Consider the following 15,540-nt stretch of genomic DNA (forward strand, 5'->3'; position numbering starts at 1 on the left):
CTTCTACAGACACAGACTAACCACATCCCCATTTACTGCCAAGTTCACAGAACTCACTTCTGCCAGACAGCGTCTAATCAAGCTTAGAGGCTTGTAGTAACTTCACCAACAGGAAGTGAGTCTATTGCCCTCGTACATTCGTTTCTCATCTATATTAAGTTAGTTTTCTTCACGTGCAGCAGCAGCAGTTCAGAAACAGACCGGCTTTCAGAGCTTCTCGTCCAGCTCTGTTTAAGGTGAGTACAGCCACAGTAGCTTTTGAGTAGCATAGAGTTAGCATTTTTTAATAGTTTATCAAAGTAGTCAGATCTGAAATGACAGTTTGCTTTGATATGTAATGTTTGCTTTTGATCTCTGGTCTCTCTGCTACTCATTAGTAGTTTATTTGCAGTTAAGAAGTCATTTTGTAGTAGTTTATCAAAGTCCTCATATCTGAAATTACAGTTTGCTTTGATAAGTAATGTTTGCTTTTGATCTCTGTGCTACTCGTTAGTCGTTTATTTGCAGTTAAGAAGTCATTTTGTAGTGGTTTATCAAAGTACTTAGATCTGAAATTACAGTTTGCTTTTATATGTGATGTTTGCTTTTGATCTCTGGTCTCTGTGCTACTCGTTAGTTGATTATTTGCAGTTAAGAAGTAATTTTGTAGTAGTTTATCAAAGTACTTAGATCTGAAATTACAGTTTGCTTTGATATGTGATGTTTGCTCTTGATCTCTGTGCTACTCGTTAGTCATTTATTTGCAGTTAAGGCGTATTGTTTTTTATAGTTTATCAAAGTACTTAGATCTAAAATTACAGTTTGCTTTGATATGTGATGTTTGCTTTTGAACTCTGGTCTCTATGCTACTCGTTAGTCAACTATTTGCAGTTAAGAAGTAATTTTGTAGTAGTTTATCAAAGTACTTAGATCTGAAATTTAATTTTGCTTTGATATGTGATGTTTTCTTTTGATCTCTGGTCTCTGTGCTACTCGTTAGCTGATTATTTGCAGTTAAGAAGTAATTTTGTAGTAGTTTATCAAAGTACTTAGATCTGAAATTGCAGTTTTCTTTTGATGTCTGGTTTGTGTGCTACTCGTTAGTCGTTTATTTGCAGTTAAGAAGTAATTTTTAAAAAATAGTTTATCAAACTACTCAGATCTAAAATTACAGTTTTCTTTTCTTCTCTGGCTACCTCTAGATTGACCTTATTAGGGCCAACAGTGTGTCCCTCAATGATCTACTAATCAATCCTTCATTGCTTGTGTCACAGAGCGCTGGATAAATTCTTCATAGCTTATCAAAGTGCGCAGTGTCCAAACCGTCAGCGTTGAAACTAGTGACGATATCGACTGATTTGATGGACACATTCTTGTGAGAATTTCATCTTTATCAGGTTTATGCAGGTTTAGGTTTATTGGAGAGAACTAGTCTTGCTCATAGTCTCATACACAGGTTTGGCAGCAGTGGGCAATGTGTGTGAAGTAAAATCTAGCCACTGTAGGTGGTGTGTGTACAACAGTTAAGCATTTTCATTAAACTGAGACGAATAACTAAAGAAAATGTTCTGAATGTTCTGACACTGTGGTGAGAGGGCCAGAGAAGGACCCAGAGAGCACTGACAGACAATCACTGATCACTTTCTGACTGCTAGCATTTTCTACACACGACTGCAAATCCTAGAGAGTAAAGAATAGGAGCTATCATCACCCTGGACCCTCTCTACAACCTTAACGCTGCACTTCACTTCATAGCATTTGGGCTTGACAGCACTTTCTATACTAGTGAGATTACACCACCTATCTCTGGAAGCTGCGCTGCTCAAGCTGAGATCCTCCTGTCTGTCTGTCTCTCGAGAGAGTGTGTGAGTGTGTAACTCTGACGCCAGTTCTCCTCTTGTGGTTTCCTCTCTCGTGTCTGAGAAATTAGTCACCAAACACAAACAGGTCACAGATCAAAAGCACGCAAAGATTTATTTAATAATAATAAAAAAAATAATAATAATTAACAGCTGGACATTTGCTCCATTTTGAGATGCACTGCAGACTCACACAAATACGCCACTATATATTCAGCTTCATTCATCAGGACCACAGATCAGTCCAAAACTAAGAGCAAATCACTAGGTGAAAATCACTAATCACTGCATTATCAGTTGTAAAAATGCACAATCCACACTTCCTTACCACCCTGTTACACAAATTATTCTTATTATCACATATATCGTGATAGAGCATTTATTTGCCATATCGCCCAGCTCTACCTCCAGCCCCTCGTAACATGTGGAGCGGTTTGAGTTAGCTCCAGTCATGAAAGGTAATCATACAAGGCGTATAGAGCTTCACCTTTCTACAGAGAACTGAAAGCAGTTCACCACTGCAGTGAAGCTTCTCACCAAAAACATGCTCATATCCTTCATAGAGGAACGGGGTTAATGCCCCCCAGCGCTATTACACATATCGTCCACAGCGGAGGTCTTCATATCTGGACCTTGAATCCAGTTTCCAGCCCTGGCTGTTGTAATCTTTGATAGGTTTGACACTTGGTAGTTAATCAGTTACATGTCACACCCCTTAAAGATCTACAGAGAACAAAGTCCAGGACTGGGATCTGGATTTAAGGTCCAGATTTGAAGACCTGAGCTCTACAGGAAATGTATTTTCCTTCATTTGCTTTGAGATAGGGTGTGAAAAAATGTTTTTTGCACTGATTCTGAATTTGATGATAACTGGCCCAATAGAAATGCTCCACAATGGCCTAAAATAAAATTCCTGGCAATATATTAGTGGTCAAAATGTACATTTTGCAGTGCTAGAAGCATAAAGCAGGTAAATAAACACTTCCTAAGGTGCATGTGTGTAAAACCTCGAAGCTTTTCAGATCTTCAGAAGCTTTCTACTTCAGATTCAGTCTTTTATATAGATGCTAGTCATCGGCTGCCGGGCCTTGCTCTCTGCAGGGTGGGTAGATGCCGCCCCCCCACATTACTTTTATTTAAACAGCGCATTAAAAAAACTAAATCATGAAAAAGTACATAAATAAATATTTAAGTAACATTAATGAAACATGTGCAATGAAAAGAAATTGCTGATCTTGCCCATATTTATGACGCTGTATAGTAAGGATTAGGTGTCGTAAGCTCTAGGACAGAAACTGAGGACAGCAGGCTGGACAGTGGATTCATAAATAAACTGAAAGTGGAAAGAGCTCGTAGAACGTAGAGCTTACTGCAGCCTACTGCAGAAGTGCATGACTAAGCTCACCCACACCCACACCCACACCACCTCCTGGCATGTACAAAGTCTAAAGAGCAAGAAAGAACTGAAAGTGTTGAGGGCAGCACGGATGGGCCAACGAGCCGTTGAAGCCCAACCAAGGTTTTTTTTATGCCACCAGACGTTTTTCTTTTTGCACGAACAGACTTCTCCTTTATAACACAGTCTGTTTTTGAGGCTACCTTTCACTTTCACTTCTATCAGTGATCAGAGCAAAGCAGCGTCTCTGGCGTAGCCAAAAGTGAGATAACTGTATAACTGGAATTTGAGGCTTGTATTTACAGAGCTGAGACGGAGTAAGACAGACAGACAGTCTAAGTCCTGTATTTGTTAGCAACATTAGCCTAGCATCTCCTGTTGTAAACTAAAGAAGCACACGTCAGATACCAAACATGTCTTGGCTGATGGACTGAATCTGAGGTCGGCGATCAATCATGTTTATATGATCTTCCCCCAGCCTACTCCTTTAGGACGCAGACCTGATGGATTTTTAGACGATGGGAGACCCTTTTAGAAGCTGTAGGCCATCAGATCTTCATCCATTACTTTTTTTTACAACCAGACAGCGTCTGGTGATTGGGAGGAGCTGGTGTTAATTTGCCATCTTAAACATAAACTCATATAAAAGCCCTGTTCTGTTTACATCACTTTTACCACTTTTTTATATCATATTTCAAATTAGCACTGCCAACCATGACTGATTGATTGCATACACCATCCAGTCCCGCACCTTGATGAATGAATGAATGTAGTGGGTTAGTAAGCACGCAGTGATCGGTTCTGATTGCCTGCTTTGGTTATATGTTCATAATATAGACTGAAGGGTCTTCTTCTGCATAGAGGGAATAAATGACCTGAAATAAAGGTACCTGAGAACCATGCGAGTGCTCCTTCTGATAAGAGTACTTTGCTATTTTGCTGTATTTGTTAAGGTGCAGCCTGCTGGAGTGCTAGCTCTGCTGTGAGGGAACAAAAACCTCTGACAGAACCGGGCCAGTACGGTCAGTATGACCAGATGACGAACTAGGATCAGTGCCATCTACCCACCTCGCTCTATCTAGGGGGGGGTGGGTAGATGGCACTTTCTCCCCACATCACTTCAGTGCAATGCTGGCCATACGTTGGTTGCATCAGTGGGTCTTGACCCTGTGTTGGGAGCATAGCATGTAATAGGGGGAGAATGTGTATGGGTTGGGTAATTGGTGATCCAAACTGGGAAGAAAATGCAGCTTTTGGAGTTCAGAGTTTGACTGTAGATACTGTAGCCCTCAGTATGTCTAATAATTATTCAATGGATAGACAAACTGTGGTCTGGAGCATACATATGTGGTCTACACTATCAGATTGTTTATTATTTATGGCTTATTGAAAATCAGATCAGATTTTGAGTTTAAAAGGGGTTCTCAGCACTCCCAGCCAGTGAGGATTGCCAGCATAGTTCCCTTTATTGAACTACGTCTGTGCTGACTTTTGTGTTTTCAATAGAGATGCTGAACAATAGGTGAAGAAGAACTACAGTCTATAAGACAGGCACAAAACAAACCTACAAGGTACGATTTTGTCAGAGTTTTCTGTTTCTTTGCACAGCAGAGCCGCTGCACAGCGCTGCACTGTAGATGAAGCCCTTCTCAAAACGAACCAGCAGCACAGCAGAGCTCAGGCGTACAGTAGAGAGCAGCCCAGCAGAAATGCAAAGACAAGCAAAAGGCTGGATGGGGGAACACCGCTGCCGCCGTTTTCTGCGTCGCGCTGCTTGTCATTTTCTGTGAAAACACAAACACACACACACACATACATTATAAATGAGTTTTTACAGTGTTAAACTGAAACTAGTAGGAAGAACTACACTCAGGTCTGCTGCAGGAGCTGCAGAGTTGGTCACAGCATGCAGACTGGGGCTGGGGTACGGTGGCATCATTATGACCAACTCGTACCGTTTCTGTCTGAGGTTACTGATATTTCCATAAGCAGGTCACCAAACATGCAAACCGCGATCACGCTTCTCAGTGAAAGGGTGAGTTTGTTTATCTCCTTCTCTCTTCACTCCTTCGAGAGCCTAAAACCAATAAGGTGGGGTGAGGGCATATTCTGAATGGACTGAATCGGCCCGGGCATGTTTATGACGATGGTTATGAACGACTGCAATCTGGGTATGATGACGGAGATGCTGTGTAGAGATTGCCACCTTATCTGTTGCAACCATTATCTACTGAGGGACAGGTCTCCTTTAAAAGGCTTTTGGTCTTAGGCTGGGTTGCAGAACATCTGGAGTCACTCTCGAAATACAACCCATGTCCTGCTGGTGTGTCACTGCTCAAATTAAAGTTCTTATTTACTCAGTTAATTCAGGTTCAATAAAAACGCCTGCAGTGGCGACCAGATTTACTAACTGAGATAATCAGTGCAGGTATTTATTTGTAAAGTAATGGAGCAGACGGTGGTATTTCAGCTGGGACAGCATGTTGTAGCCTATCCCTTCATTTGAAGACAGCTTCTAGGCACGGACTGCTGGATTTTCTTCTTTTGGATGGTCGGTGCAGGGGCAGGTTTTGAGAGACTGTATTTTTTGGCAGATTAATTAAACCTAATATTTACAGTTTCTAAAAATACCTACCTGAACATACCTGAATATCTTTCTGAATGTTTAATGAATAAGGTGGGGGGGTGGGGGGGTGGTGTTGGACAGTGATCACTGGAGTTTGAACATTTGTTTGGGCTCAAAGTTCTGGTTAATAAGTGATGATGCAGCAGAAATACTGCAGGATTAGACGAGCACACTCAGTAAGCTGTAAGCACATGTTCCTAGAGGCCGTGGCGCCCAGGGAGCAGGGAGGGTGAAGGACCTTGTTTACTGGCAGCTTGCTGTCCTGTCATGTAAATATATGGTAAAGCCATCTACCCACCCGGGAGAGAGAGCACGGCCCGGCTCCTTGGAAATAAAACAAATGAGGATAGAGGTGTCCTAACGCTGCGTCTGAGCACTGTACATGATCTGCTGGATGCTGACCACTTCCAGCTCGTGAAGGGAAGCTCCAGGGTTTTGCAAGATATGACAGGAAGCCTTTGTTGACTGTTTACACTTGCAAAGTGTGATGTGCGCTGTGTACACGGTCACAGTAGTCTAACACTAATCTCTGAACACCACGATTTGTTTTTAATGTTGGGTCTAAACCCACTTTTGGGAACGAACTATCTAAGGACCAGCCTTGGAAATGTCACCAGTGGGATCATACTGTGTAGCAACCAGCTACACGAATACTCCACCAGTGGGACCTTCCCTGTGAAGGCTAGAGTATTTCTGCTACAGGGAAGACACGACACAACGTCTGTTAAACATTAACGTCAGCACTGACCTTTCAGCCCACAAACAATACAAAGTGAGGTTAAACACAATAAATACGCACCTGTAACAGTCAGATATACTCTGGTTTGGTGGCTGATTAGAGGAATGAAGCAGGTGTACGGTCCTGAATCAGACTTCCTCACATCTCTCAGTCTGATGAAGAAGTTGCCGTTTCTCCACTCGTCTGGAAAACTCTCCACTCTGCCTTTAAACGCTGGCTCCTGTTCATCAAACTGTGCTTCACCCCTGATTATGTCGTACACTGTCTTGCTGTCTTTGTACCTCCAGTACACCGTCGCTGTGGTTTTCAGTGCCTCGTCACTGTTGGAACATGGCAAGATGACGGAGTCTCCTACTACAGCTTTAATCTCCTGCAGGGAGGCTGAAAAACACACACAAATAAAAAAGGTGTAAGCTCGGACAGCACTGCCCACTGTATCACTGTGTGTGTGTGTGTGTGTACACTAGTGTGTGTTCACTGCAAGGATGGGTTAAAGTTCCCTCTGTGGATAACACTAACTGTGAAGGTGGTTCACCATTAGTTGCAGAATTAGTGAAGGTATGACATAACTGAATTTTGGGAGAAGGCCCACGCCCCAAACTCCTCCTCTTCCTCCTCCTGGCCCTCAAGCCCCTTATATAACCCTGCTTTTCAGTCCAACTCCACGTCAAACAAACGTCGCACCCACCTCCACCCGGTCTCCTCCCTTTCTTTCATTGGAATTAACAACAGGCCTTACTCACCAACCGGTGTTTTTCACAAACAGTCGGACATTCGCCACTGTTCGTTTTTGGGGATTTCTGAGGAATGCAAGGAAATCCTTAGGAAGTTATTGGTCGATAAGGCCAAGCATCATTGAGATCTAGATCCAGTTACAGCCGTATCTTGTAGCTTTTAGCTTTAGATGGTAATATCTTTTCTTTATAATGAACAACCAGGCTCTGAATATCACAGAAAATGCTTGAATTATACCTACAGTCACTTTGACATTTGTGGTATTTAGCTGAAGCTCTTCTTCAGAGCCATTTACAAGGTTAATCCCTAGGACTCTTATTGATGTAACGCAGCACAGTCACCAAGACCAGGGATCGAACCCCAGTCTTCCACATGGTGCGGTAGCTCAGTGGAAAGGTAGTGGTGTGTAGTCTGCGAGTTTTCCAGCCTTCTTCAGGACAAGCTCAGTCTTCTCACCCCCAGGTCTCACTTACTTAACCCAGTCTCTGTGTTTTATTTGCAGTGTCTCAGCATTCTGTGCCGTTCACGTACCACTACACCACAGCGCCAGTCATAGTGGTTTACACATCACTCGACAGATCAGCAACAGATCTTTCACCAGGAGGAATCCCCACCGGTCTGTCCGATCTCTAAACGATGTTTCGTCTCAGACACAAGCGCGGAGTGATGACCTAAACTGCGCAATACCGTGTGAGCGACAGGAAACCCAAGAACCCAAGAAACCCAAGTATGTATGTATGTGTGTGTGTGTATGTGTGGTTTGTCTTTTCTACTGTATTAATGATGCTACAGAAGGAAAGGGCTAAACAAAGGGTAAGTCATTTACACAGAACCTGCTTATCGGACTGTTTATCATATTTCTGGTTCAGTGGGGTGTGTTACAGGCTCACCTTCATGTGTGATCAACACCAGACACACCAAGAACAAACAGGGACTGCAGAGAGGAAACAAAAGAAAACACACATTTACCACATTTACCAGCCTTATGGTGAAGTGAAACCACCCACACGGTGCACTGTATTCAGGGCAATGTAAGGTGTTGTAGCCGTTGTGGTGCAACATCCCTGGTATGACGGTATTACGGCACAGGAAACTCCAGAGAGGGTAAAACAGGTTCTGCAGGATATGATAGGAATCTCCTTATGTGGCTTATGGTGGAAAACATGCCAACATCTACTTCTACAGCATTTAGCTGACGCTCTTCTCCAGAGCGAATTACAAGGTTACTGGTATTACAGAGGAGGACCAGTGTAGGGATAGGAGTCTTGCCTTAGGTGTCACCCAGACCGGGAATCGAACCCCAGGGGCAGGTAGAGGTGTTCTCTGTGATTGAGAAGAGGTGAGGAACCTTATATCTGACTGACTGACTGACAGCACCCAAAGGTGAGGCTCCACAGGTGAGGCTCCACAGGTGAGGAGACTAGTCAGACAGGGCCTCTCTCCTGGGTTAAGCTCAGTCCCTAGACTGGAACCTCACCGGCAGGGTAATGAGTAAACAGCTGTTTCACTATGGAGGGGCTATTTCACTATACAGAGGGTCACTCTCCAGACTCAAGGGTCAGCTGGTAGGTCTCTCACACAGGAAATACGGCTACCAGGAACACAGAAGGGCGTAGCTAGCTAACTCAAATATCTATTATATAGAAAATATATATAAATGATATGGATACAACACTTCTGGACATGATTATCAGGAGGCCAGAAATGTTCTTAACCGTTCTTCTTCAAATTAGTGAAGAATTTTACCTCAGAAAAAACAGCTAAAGACCAACTTAGCTAGCTCAGCTCAGCTCTCTGCGGAAGCTCTCACCCAACTGGCGAACAACGGCTGAGCTGAAGTGGCCAACTTATGAACTATATGTGGAGTAAATCCAGTCAAATTTAGCAAAGAGGGTAAATTATATCCAACATATCAATAAATAACCTGGGTTCTGTTAGCACGAGCTCTTCTGAGGGGGATTAACTACGAGTCTTATATCTGTACTTATTTATTACCAGTTTATACAGTTCATACATACCCCATCTTATCCTTGACCTAGAAATGAGTTTATAACCATGTAGATTAATTAATTACAAAAAAATAAGCACCAATATTTCTAATAGAGCTCAAAACACGTCCAGCCTCGCCACGCAACCACTACGCACAGAGAGAGACTGTGTATTTACTAAAACTTAAATTTCTGAGGGAAGTTTTTTATTAATTATATTTAATTATGTATTAATTCACTGCAGTATTATTAACTAATAATTTTCTATTTTAAATTCTTAAAGTTTTTATTATTATTATACTTACACCCGCTGCCCGGAACTGACGTAAGCACTGTGCCGTTATACCGCCACTGTTTATGGAGGTTGTATTTATTATTATTATTTTTTTTGATAATGTTCATATATTTATTATTAATATTATATAATATAATTATTAAGTTAAATAAATGTTTTTATTTTTATTCCCATTTTTGCAGAACTGAACACTGGAGCAGATTAGCTGCGGAATTGCGTCTGGCAGCGGATGTGCGCCTACAGCCTAAAGGAGGCAGGACAAAATAAAAGTCTCTGAAGGAGTGGACATGGACAGTGGACATGGACAGTGGACAGTGGACATGGACAGTGGACAGTGGAGCATCCACCTGAAGTTCTGAAGACCTCACAACACAGTTCGCTCCAAGAGTGTTGTGTTTTGATGGTGTCTCAAATCCACTACAGCAGGGGTGTCCATGTGCACAGGACCTGCACACAGATACACTGTGTCCAAATGTTTGTGGACACCCCTTCTAATAAATGCATTCAGATATTTGCACCAGGTGGCATCCATTGTTGAGACAGTTGTCTAGTCCCTGTAGAGAAGAAGTACTGCCAATAGAATAGGACTCTCTGGAGCAGATCAACATCATGTCTAATGCCAGCCAGGTGTGGGCTAGAGGGGTATGAGGCCCCCCGGCATTGAGCTGTGAAAGCACTGTGTTCTCTGGACTTTCAGGACGAGGTCCTCACTAACGCACTTGTGGCTGAATGCAGTCAGATCCTCACAGCAATGCTCCTCCTCCAAAATCCAGTAGAAAGTCTGCTTCTCCGGACGGTGGAGACAGTTCCTCCAGGAAAAGCAGGAGAAACACTTGAACGTGCAGGTGTCCCAATACTTCTGTCCATAGAGTCTATCTCCATCATTGCTGTAATCAGAAGAGCTCCTACTTAGTTGGGATGAAAACCTGCACCCATACCTGAACCTTGGCAATGCAAATAGCATAGATCCCTTTGAAAGTGAAAGTCACCTTCTTAACCCTTCATGACCTCAGACATGGAATCAAAACTGACCAAAAAGGAAGTATATGCACGACTGTGGTCATAGTGGTGACCTCCATAATGTCTGAGGTCTAGGCTATGTTTTCTTGGTCTTTGCCACTGAGCAAAGCACGTTCTTTTAATGTTAATAACTATAATAATAATAATAATAATAATAATAATAGTTATTATTAGTAGTATTAACTAGCAACATTAGTAGGCAAACAGGTGGATACAGTAGCCTAGAAGAAGTCCAGAAATGCCCCTGTTACTTTTCTGTGTAGTGATAAACCCGTCATTCACTATTTACAGAACACCTCCACCTACTTTTGCCACTGAATGCAATCAAATCCTCACAGCAATGCTCCTCCCAAATCTAGTAGAAAGACATCCCTGGACAGTAGAGAGCTTTTCTTCTTCTTTTTTTTAATGTCCTTGATTTCAGGAAACAAATACAATGAATGTGCAGGTGTCCCAATACTTTTGTCCCTTCACAAGGAACTACTGGGGTGACAAGAGTTCACCCCCTGTCTTCTGGGGCATTCTGAATGAAGGGATTAGTGATTAGTGTGCAAGGAACACAAGGGCACTACTTAGGGACCCTCCCTGAAGAATGGAATACAGCAGAACCTCAGAACACTCAGCAGCGAACCCATTACCCACAATTCCCTTTCAACAGCAGCTGCAACCAGTAAACAGACACTAATTGGACAAAAGTATTGGGACATTAAAAAGAGTTTCTCCTGTCTTTGTTGGAGTAACTGTCTCTACTGTCCAGGGAGAAAGACTTTCTACTACTTTGGAGGAGCATTGCTGTGAGTATTTGATTGCATTCAGTGACAAAAGTGCTAGTCAGAATGTTGGATAATGATCATCACCCCATCTCATCCCAGTATTCATTAGGAGGGGTGTCCACAAACATTTGGACGTAGTGTGCATGATGCTGGTAAAGGTTGTTTATAAGGACTGCAGTCATATGTGGGGTCCAGCCAGGTGAGTTAGCCATGCTAAATTGCTGCTGGGTGTCCAGGGTGTCCTCTGGCCTTGCGCCCAGTGTTTCCAGCTCTGGACCCTCTATAACTCTGACCATGAAGAAGACCAGGATGATGATGATGGTGATGATAAATAAAGCACATATTGGACCAAAACAATGGGCTGTTGGGTATTGTATTGTAGTGCACTGTGTCTTTAGATCACAGGGTTGTGGGTTCAATACCCGAGCTGTCACTGTTGGGCCCTTGAGCTAACGTCTTAACCCTCTCTGCTGTAGGGGAGATGCAGCATGGCTGACCCTGTGCTCTGACCCCGGCCCTCTGAATATGTAAATATACACACATCAGCCATAACATTAAAACCACCTGCCTAATATGGCGTAGGTCCCCCTCATGCCCCCAAAACAGCCTCTAAAGGTGTCCTGTGGTGTCTGGCCTCTTTTCCACTGCGGGGAGAAATGGTTGCTAAGGCCGCGCTGTACCATTTTGCGCCAGTACGGACCATCATGTAGAACATGATGAAGCAGCTCAGGGAGAACATGCTGATCTAGAACCCGTTCCAGCAGGCCCCTGTAGTCAGACAGATAAACACTGATCTGAGGTCTGATTATAAACCTGAACTCCTGCTGGTGGGAACTGAAAGGGAAGGTCGCCCTCTAGTGGCCGTGGACCCTATCCAATTAAACCGAACCAGAGAGGAAAGGTATTGCAGTACTAAAGAATATAGAATGATGAATGGCATTACTGAATAAACATACGTGGACAAAATTGTTGGTACCCCTCGGTTCATGAAAGAAAAACCCACAATGGTCACAGAAATAACTTGAATCTGACAAAAGTAATAAAAAATAAAAATGCTATGAAAATTAACCAATTAAAGTCAGACATTGCTTTTCAATCATGCTTCAACAGAATTATTTAAAAACTCATGAAACAGGCCTGGACAGAAATAATGGTACCGTTAATATTTTATTGCACAACCTTTTGAGGCAATCACTGCAATCAAACGATTCCTGTAACTGTCAGTGATACTTCTGCACCTCTCAGCAGGTACTTTGGCCCATTCCTCATGAGCAAACCGCTCCAGTTGTCTCAGGCATGTTTCAGCTCCTTTCAAAGATGCTTAATAGGATTTAGGTCAGGGCTCATAGAAGGCCATTTCAGAATAGTCCAATGTTTTCCTCTTAGCCATTCTTGGGTGTTTTTAGCTGTGTGTTTTGGGTCATTATCATGTTGTAAGACATGACCTGTGACTGAGACCAAGCTTTCTGACACTGGGCAGCACATTTCTCTCTAGAATCCCTTGATAGTCTTGAGATTTCATTGTACCCTGCACAGATTCCAGACACCCTGTGCCAGATGCAGCAAAGCAGCCTCAGAACATCACAGAGCCTTCTTTATGTTTCACAGTAGGGACAGTGTTCTTTTCTCGATATGCTTCATTTTTCCATCCGTAAACATAGAGCTGATGTGCCTTGGCAAAAAGTTCCATTTTTGTCTCATCTTGTCAACATGTAGTTTGGCAAATTCCAGTCTGGCTTTTTTATGATTTGTTTTCAGCAATGGTGTCCACCATGGTCATCTCCCATGAATTTCACTTTGGCTAAAACAACGATGGATGATGCGATCTGACACTGATGTTCCTTGAGCTTGAAGTTCGACATTGCGACGACTTCTTGTCCCTGTCCATCGTTCACCGATGCAGCACTGACTTTTTGTCCCTGTCCATCGTTCACCGACATGGCACCAATTACTTGTCCCTGTACATCGTTCACTGATGTGGCACTAATTACTTGTTCCTGTTCATCGTTCACCGTGGCACCGATAACTTGTTCCTGTCCATCGCTCACCGTTGTGGCACCGATTACTTGTCCCTGTCCATCGTTCACCGACGTGGCACCAATTACTTGTTCCTGTCCATCGCTCACCGTCGTGGCACCGATTACTTGTCCCTGTCCATCGCTCACCGTTGTGGCACTGATTACTTGTCCTTGTCCATCGTTCACTGACGTGCAACCAATTACTTGTTCCTATCCATTGCTCACCGTCGTGGCACCGATTACTTGTCCCTGTCCATCGCTCACCGTCGTGGCACCGATTACTTGTCCCTGTCCATCGCTCACCGTTGTGGCACTGATGACTTGTCCTTGTCCATCGTTCACCGTCGTGGCACCGATTACTTGTCCCTGTCCATCGATCACCGTTGTGGCACCGATTACTTGTCCCTGTCCATCGTTCACCGACGTGGCACCGATTACTTGTTCCTGTCCATCGTTCACGACATGGCACCAATTACTTGTCCCTGTTCATCGTTCACCGACATGGCACCGATTACTTGTCCCTGTCCATCGTTCACCGACGTGGCACCAATTACTTGTTCCTGTCCATCGCTAAGCGACGTGGCACCGATTACTTGTCCCTGTCCATCATTCACAGACGTCGCACCGATTACTTGTCCTTGTCCATCGTTCACCGACGTGTCACCAATTACTTGTCCCTGTCCATCGTTCACTGACATCACACCGATTACTTGTCCCTGTCCATCGTTCACCAACGTGGCACCGATAACTTGTCCCTGTCCATTGTTCACTGGTGTGGCACCGATTACTTGTCTCTGTCCATTGTTCACAGACATGACGGTGACTGCTTGGTCCCGTACTTGTCCCTGTCCATCGTTCACTGACGTCGCACCGATTACTTGTTCCTGTGCATCGTTCACCGATGCAACACTGACTTCTTGTCCCTTTCTGCCGTTCATCGCCGTGGCGCCATCCACCAACACAGCAGCAGCTTTTAGTCCCAACAGGGTTACAGTGAAAATAATAAGGACTTCTGGTCTGGTTCTGACACTGCTGCTGTTGGACCCAAGTAAGCGTGTTAAATCTGGATCTTCTGTGGAAAAGAAACAGAATGAACTTATTTAAGAGAGGAGGAGGAGGAGGGAGGGACAACAGAGGATGACAAGCATCCACAATCTGCAGATCTTTAAAGCCTCCACCTTCTAGAATTTACTGAACTTCAGACTTTCCTCCTCGAAATTCATGATTCGCTAGACATTGAACCTCAGAACAGTAACTACAGCCAGACGACGACTCAGGCAGCTGTGAACTTTAACCAGACAAAGATCCATTTAAGCATTCAGATAGTTGGGTCTACATGATTGACGGGTCACTCACCTTTTACTATCACTTTTACTGTTGTTTGTTGAGAGCTGGAATGAAGCAGGTGTTCGGTCCTTCATCAGACTCCCTCACATCGCTCAGTCTGATGGAGAAGTTGCCGTTTCTCCACTCGTCTGGAAAACTCTCCACTCTGTCTCTGAACGCTGGCTCCTGTTCCTCAAATTGCGCTTTGCTATTGATTATGTCGTACACTGTCTTGCTGTCTCTGTATCTCCAGAACACTGTCGCTGTTTCCTGCAGAGCCTCATCACTGTGTGAACAGGGTAGGATGACGGAGTCTCTGACTACAGCTTCGATCTCCTGCAGAAACACTGGAAGGGAAACACCAAGAACACCAAGAGTGTTTGCAGGTCCTGTTCTCGATCCTCACAGATACTGCAGCCTCTAGAAGCAGCTGTATTGATGGTTGGTGAAGTTCTCACCTCGGTCTATCATCATCAGCATCAGCAGCAGGAGGAACATACAGGTGAACCAGCACCTACAGAAACATCAACAGAACAGCACACTGTGTGAGTAACATTCCTATAAATGAATTTAATTTGGTGGATTAGGTCAGTCATATCTAATGTTACGTAGGATTAAGGTTAGGAGATTTTGTCATTTTGGACAATTTCTAAAAATCACCAAACTTTCCAGAGTTTCACAGTAAAGCTGATGCCATGGGAAACTCTGGGAGCTCCACTGCCAAAAACAATTCTCCTGCCCCTTTTGAAACATGACTTGCTCATTGGAAATTGCTACACTGCTTCA

General features: G+C 43.6%; 1 protein-coding gene and 1 long non-coding RNA gene across 3 annotated transcripts; one reads left to right on the forward strand and one right to left on the reverse strand.

The window, feature by feature from the left end:
- Positions 1-100: 100 nt before the first annotated feature.
- Positions 101-11,753, forward strand: LOC140547737 (uncharacterized). Its single transcript, XR_011978505.1, has 3 exons — positions 101-236; positions 7,837-8,061; positions 9,800-11,753. It is a non-coding gene; the product is annotated as an uncharacterized lncRNA (long non-coding RNA).
- On the reverse strand, positions 1,928-9,470 carry LOC140547734 (myelin-oligodendrocyte glycoprotein-like). Of its 2 annotated transcripts, XR_011978502.1 has the most exons (5): positions 9,353-9,470; positions 8,225-8,268; positions 6,660-6,980; positions 4,349-5,018; positions 1,928-4,302 (listed from the first exon to the last, which is right to left on the reverse strand). XR_011978502.1 is itself a non-coding variant. In XM_072670871.1 (4 exons), the coding sequence occupies exons 1-4, from the start codon at positions 9,355-9,357 to the stop codon at positions 4,912-4,914; spliced, it is 477 nt and encodes a 158-aa protein (XP_072526972.1). In that variant the 5' UTR covers positions 9,358-9,470; the 3' UTR covers positions 1,928-4,911. The 2 variants fall into 2 exon arrangements, 1 of the variants encoding a protein (XP_072526972.1); XM_072670871.1 differs by having other exon boundaries at positions 1,928-5,018.
- Positions 11,754-15,540: the final 3,787 nt, after the last annotated feature.

This window comes from Salminus brasiliensis, chromosome 25 (genome assembly GCF_030463535.1).
Source record: "Salminus brasiliensis chromosome 25, fSalBra1.hap2, whole genome shotgun sequence".
Lineage (NCBI taxonomy): Eukaryota > Metazoa > Chordata > Actinopteri > Characiformes > Bryconidae > Salminus > Salminus brasiliensis.

What these genes read in the sequence shown, in the direction of transcription:
- LOC140547734 (XM_072670871.1), bottom strand. An exon ending in GGTGTTGATCACACATGAAG is followed by an intron (nt 6,981 to 8,224) that starts GTGAGCCTGTAA and finishes TGTGTTTTTCAG; the next exon opens with CCTCCCTGCAGGAGATTAAA. An exon ending in AGTATATCTGACTGTTACAG is followed by an intron (nt 5,019 to 6,659) that starts GTGCGTATTTAT and finishes GTGTTTTCACAG; the next exon opens with AAAATGACAAGCAGCGCGAC.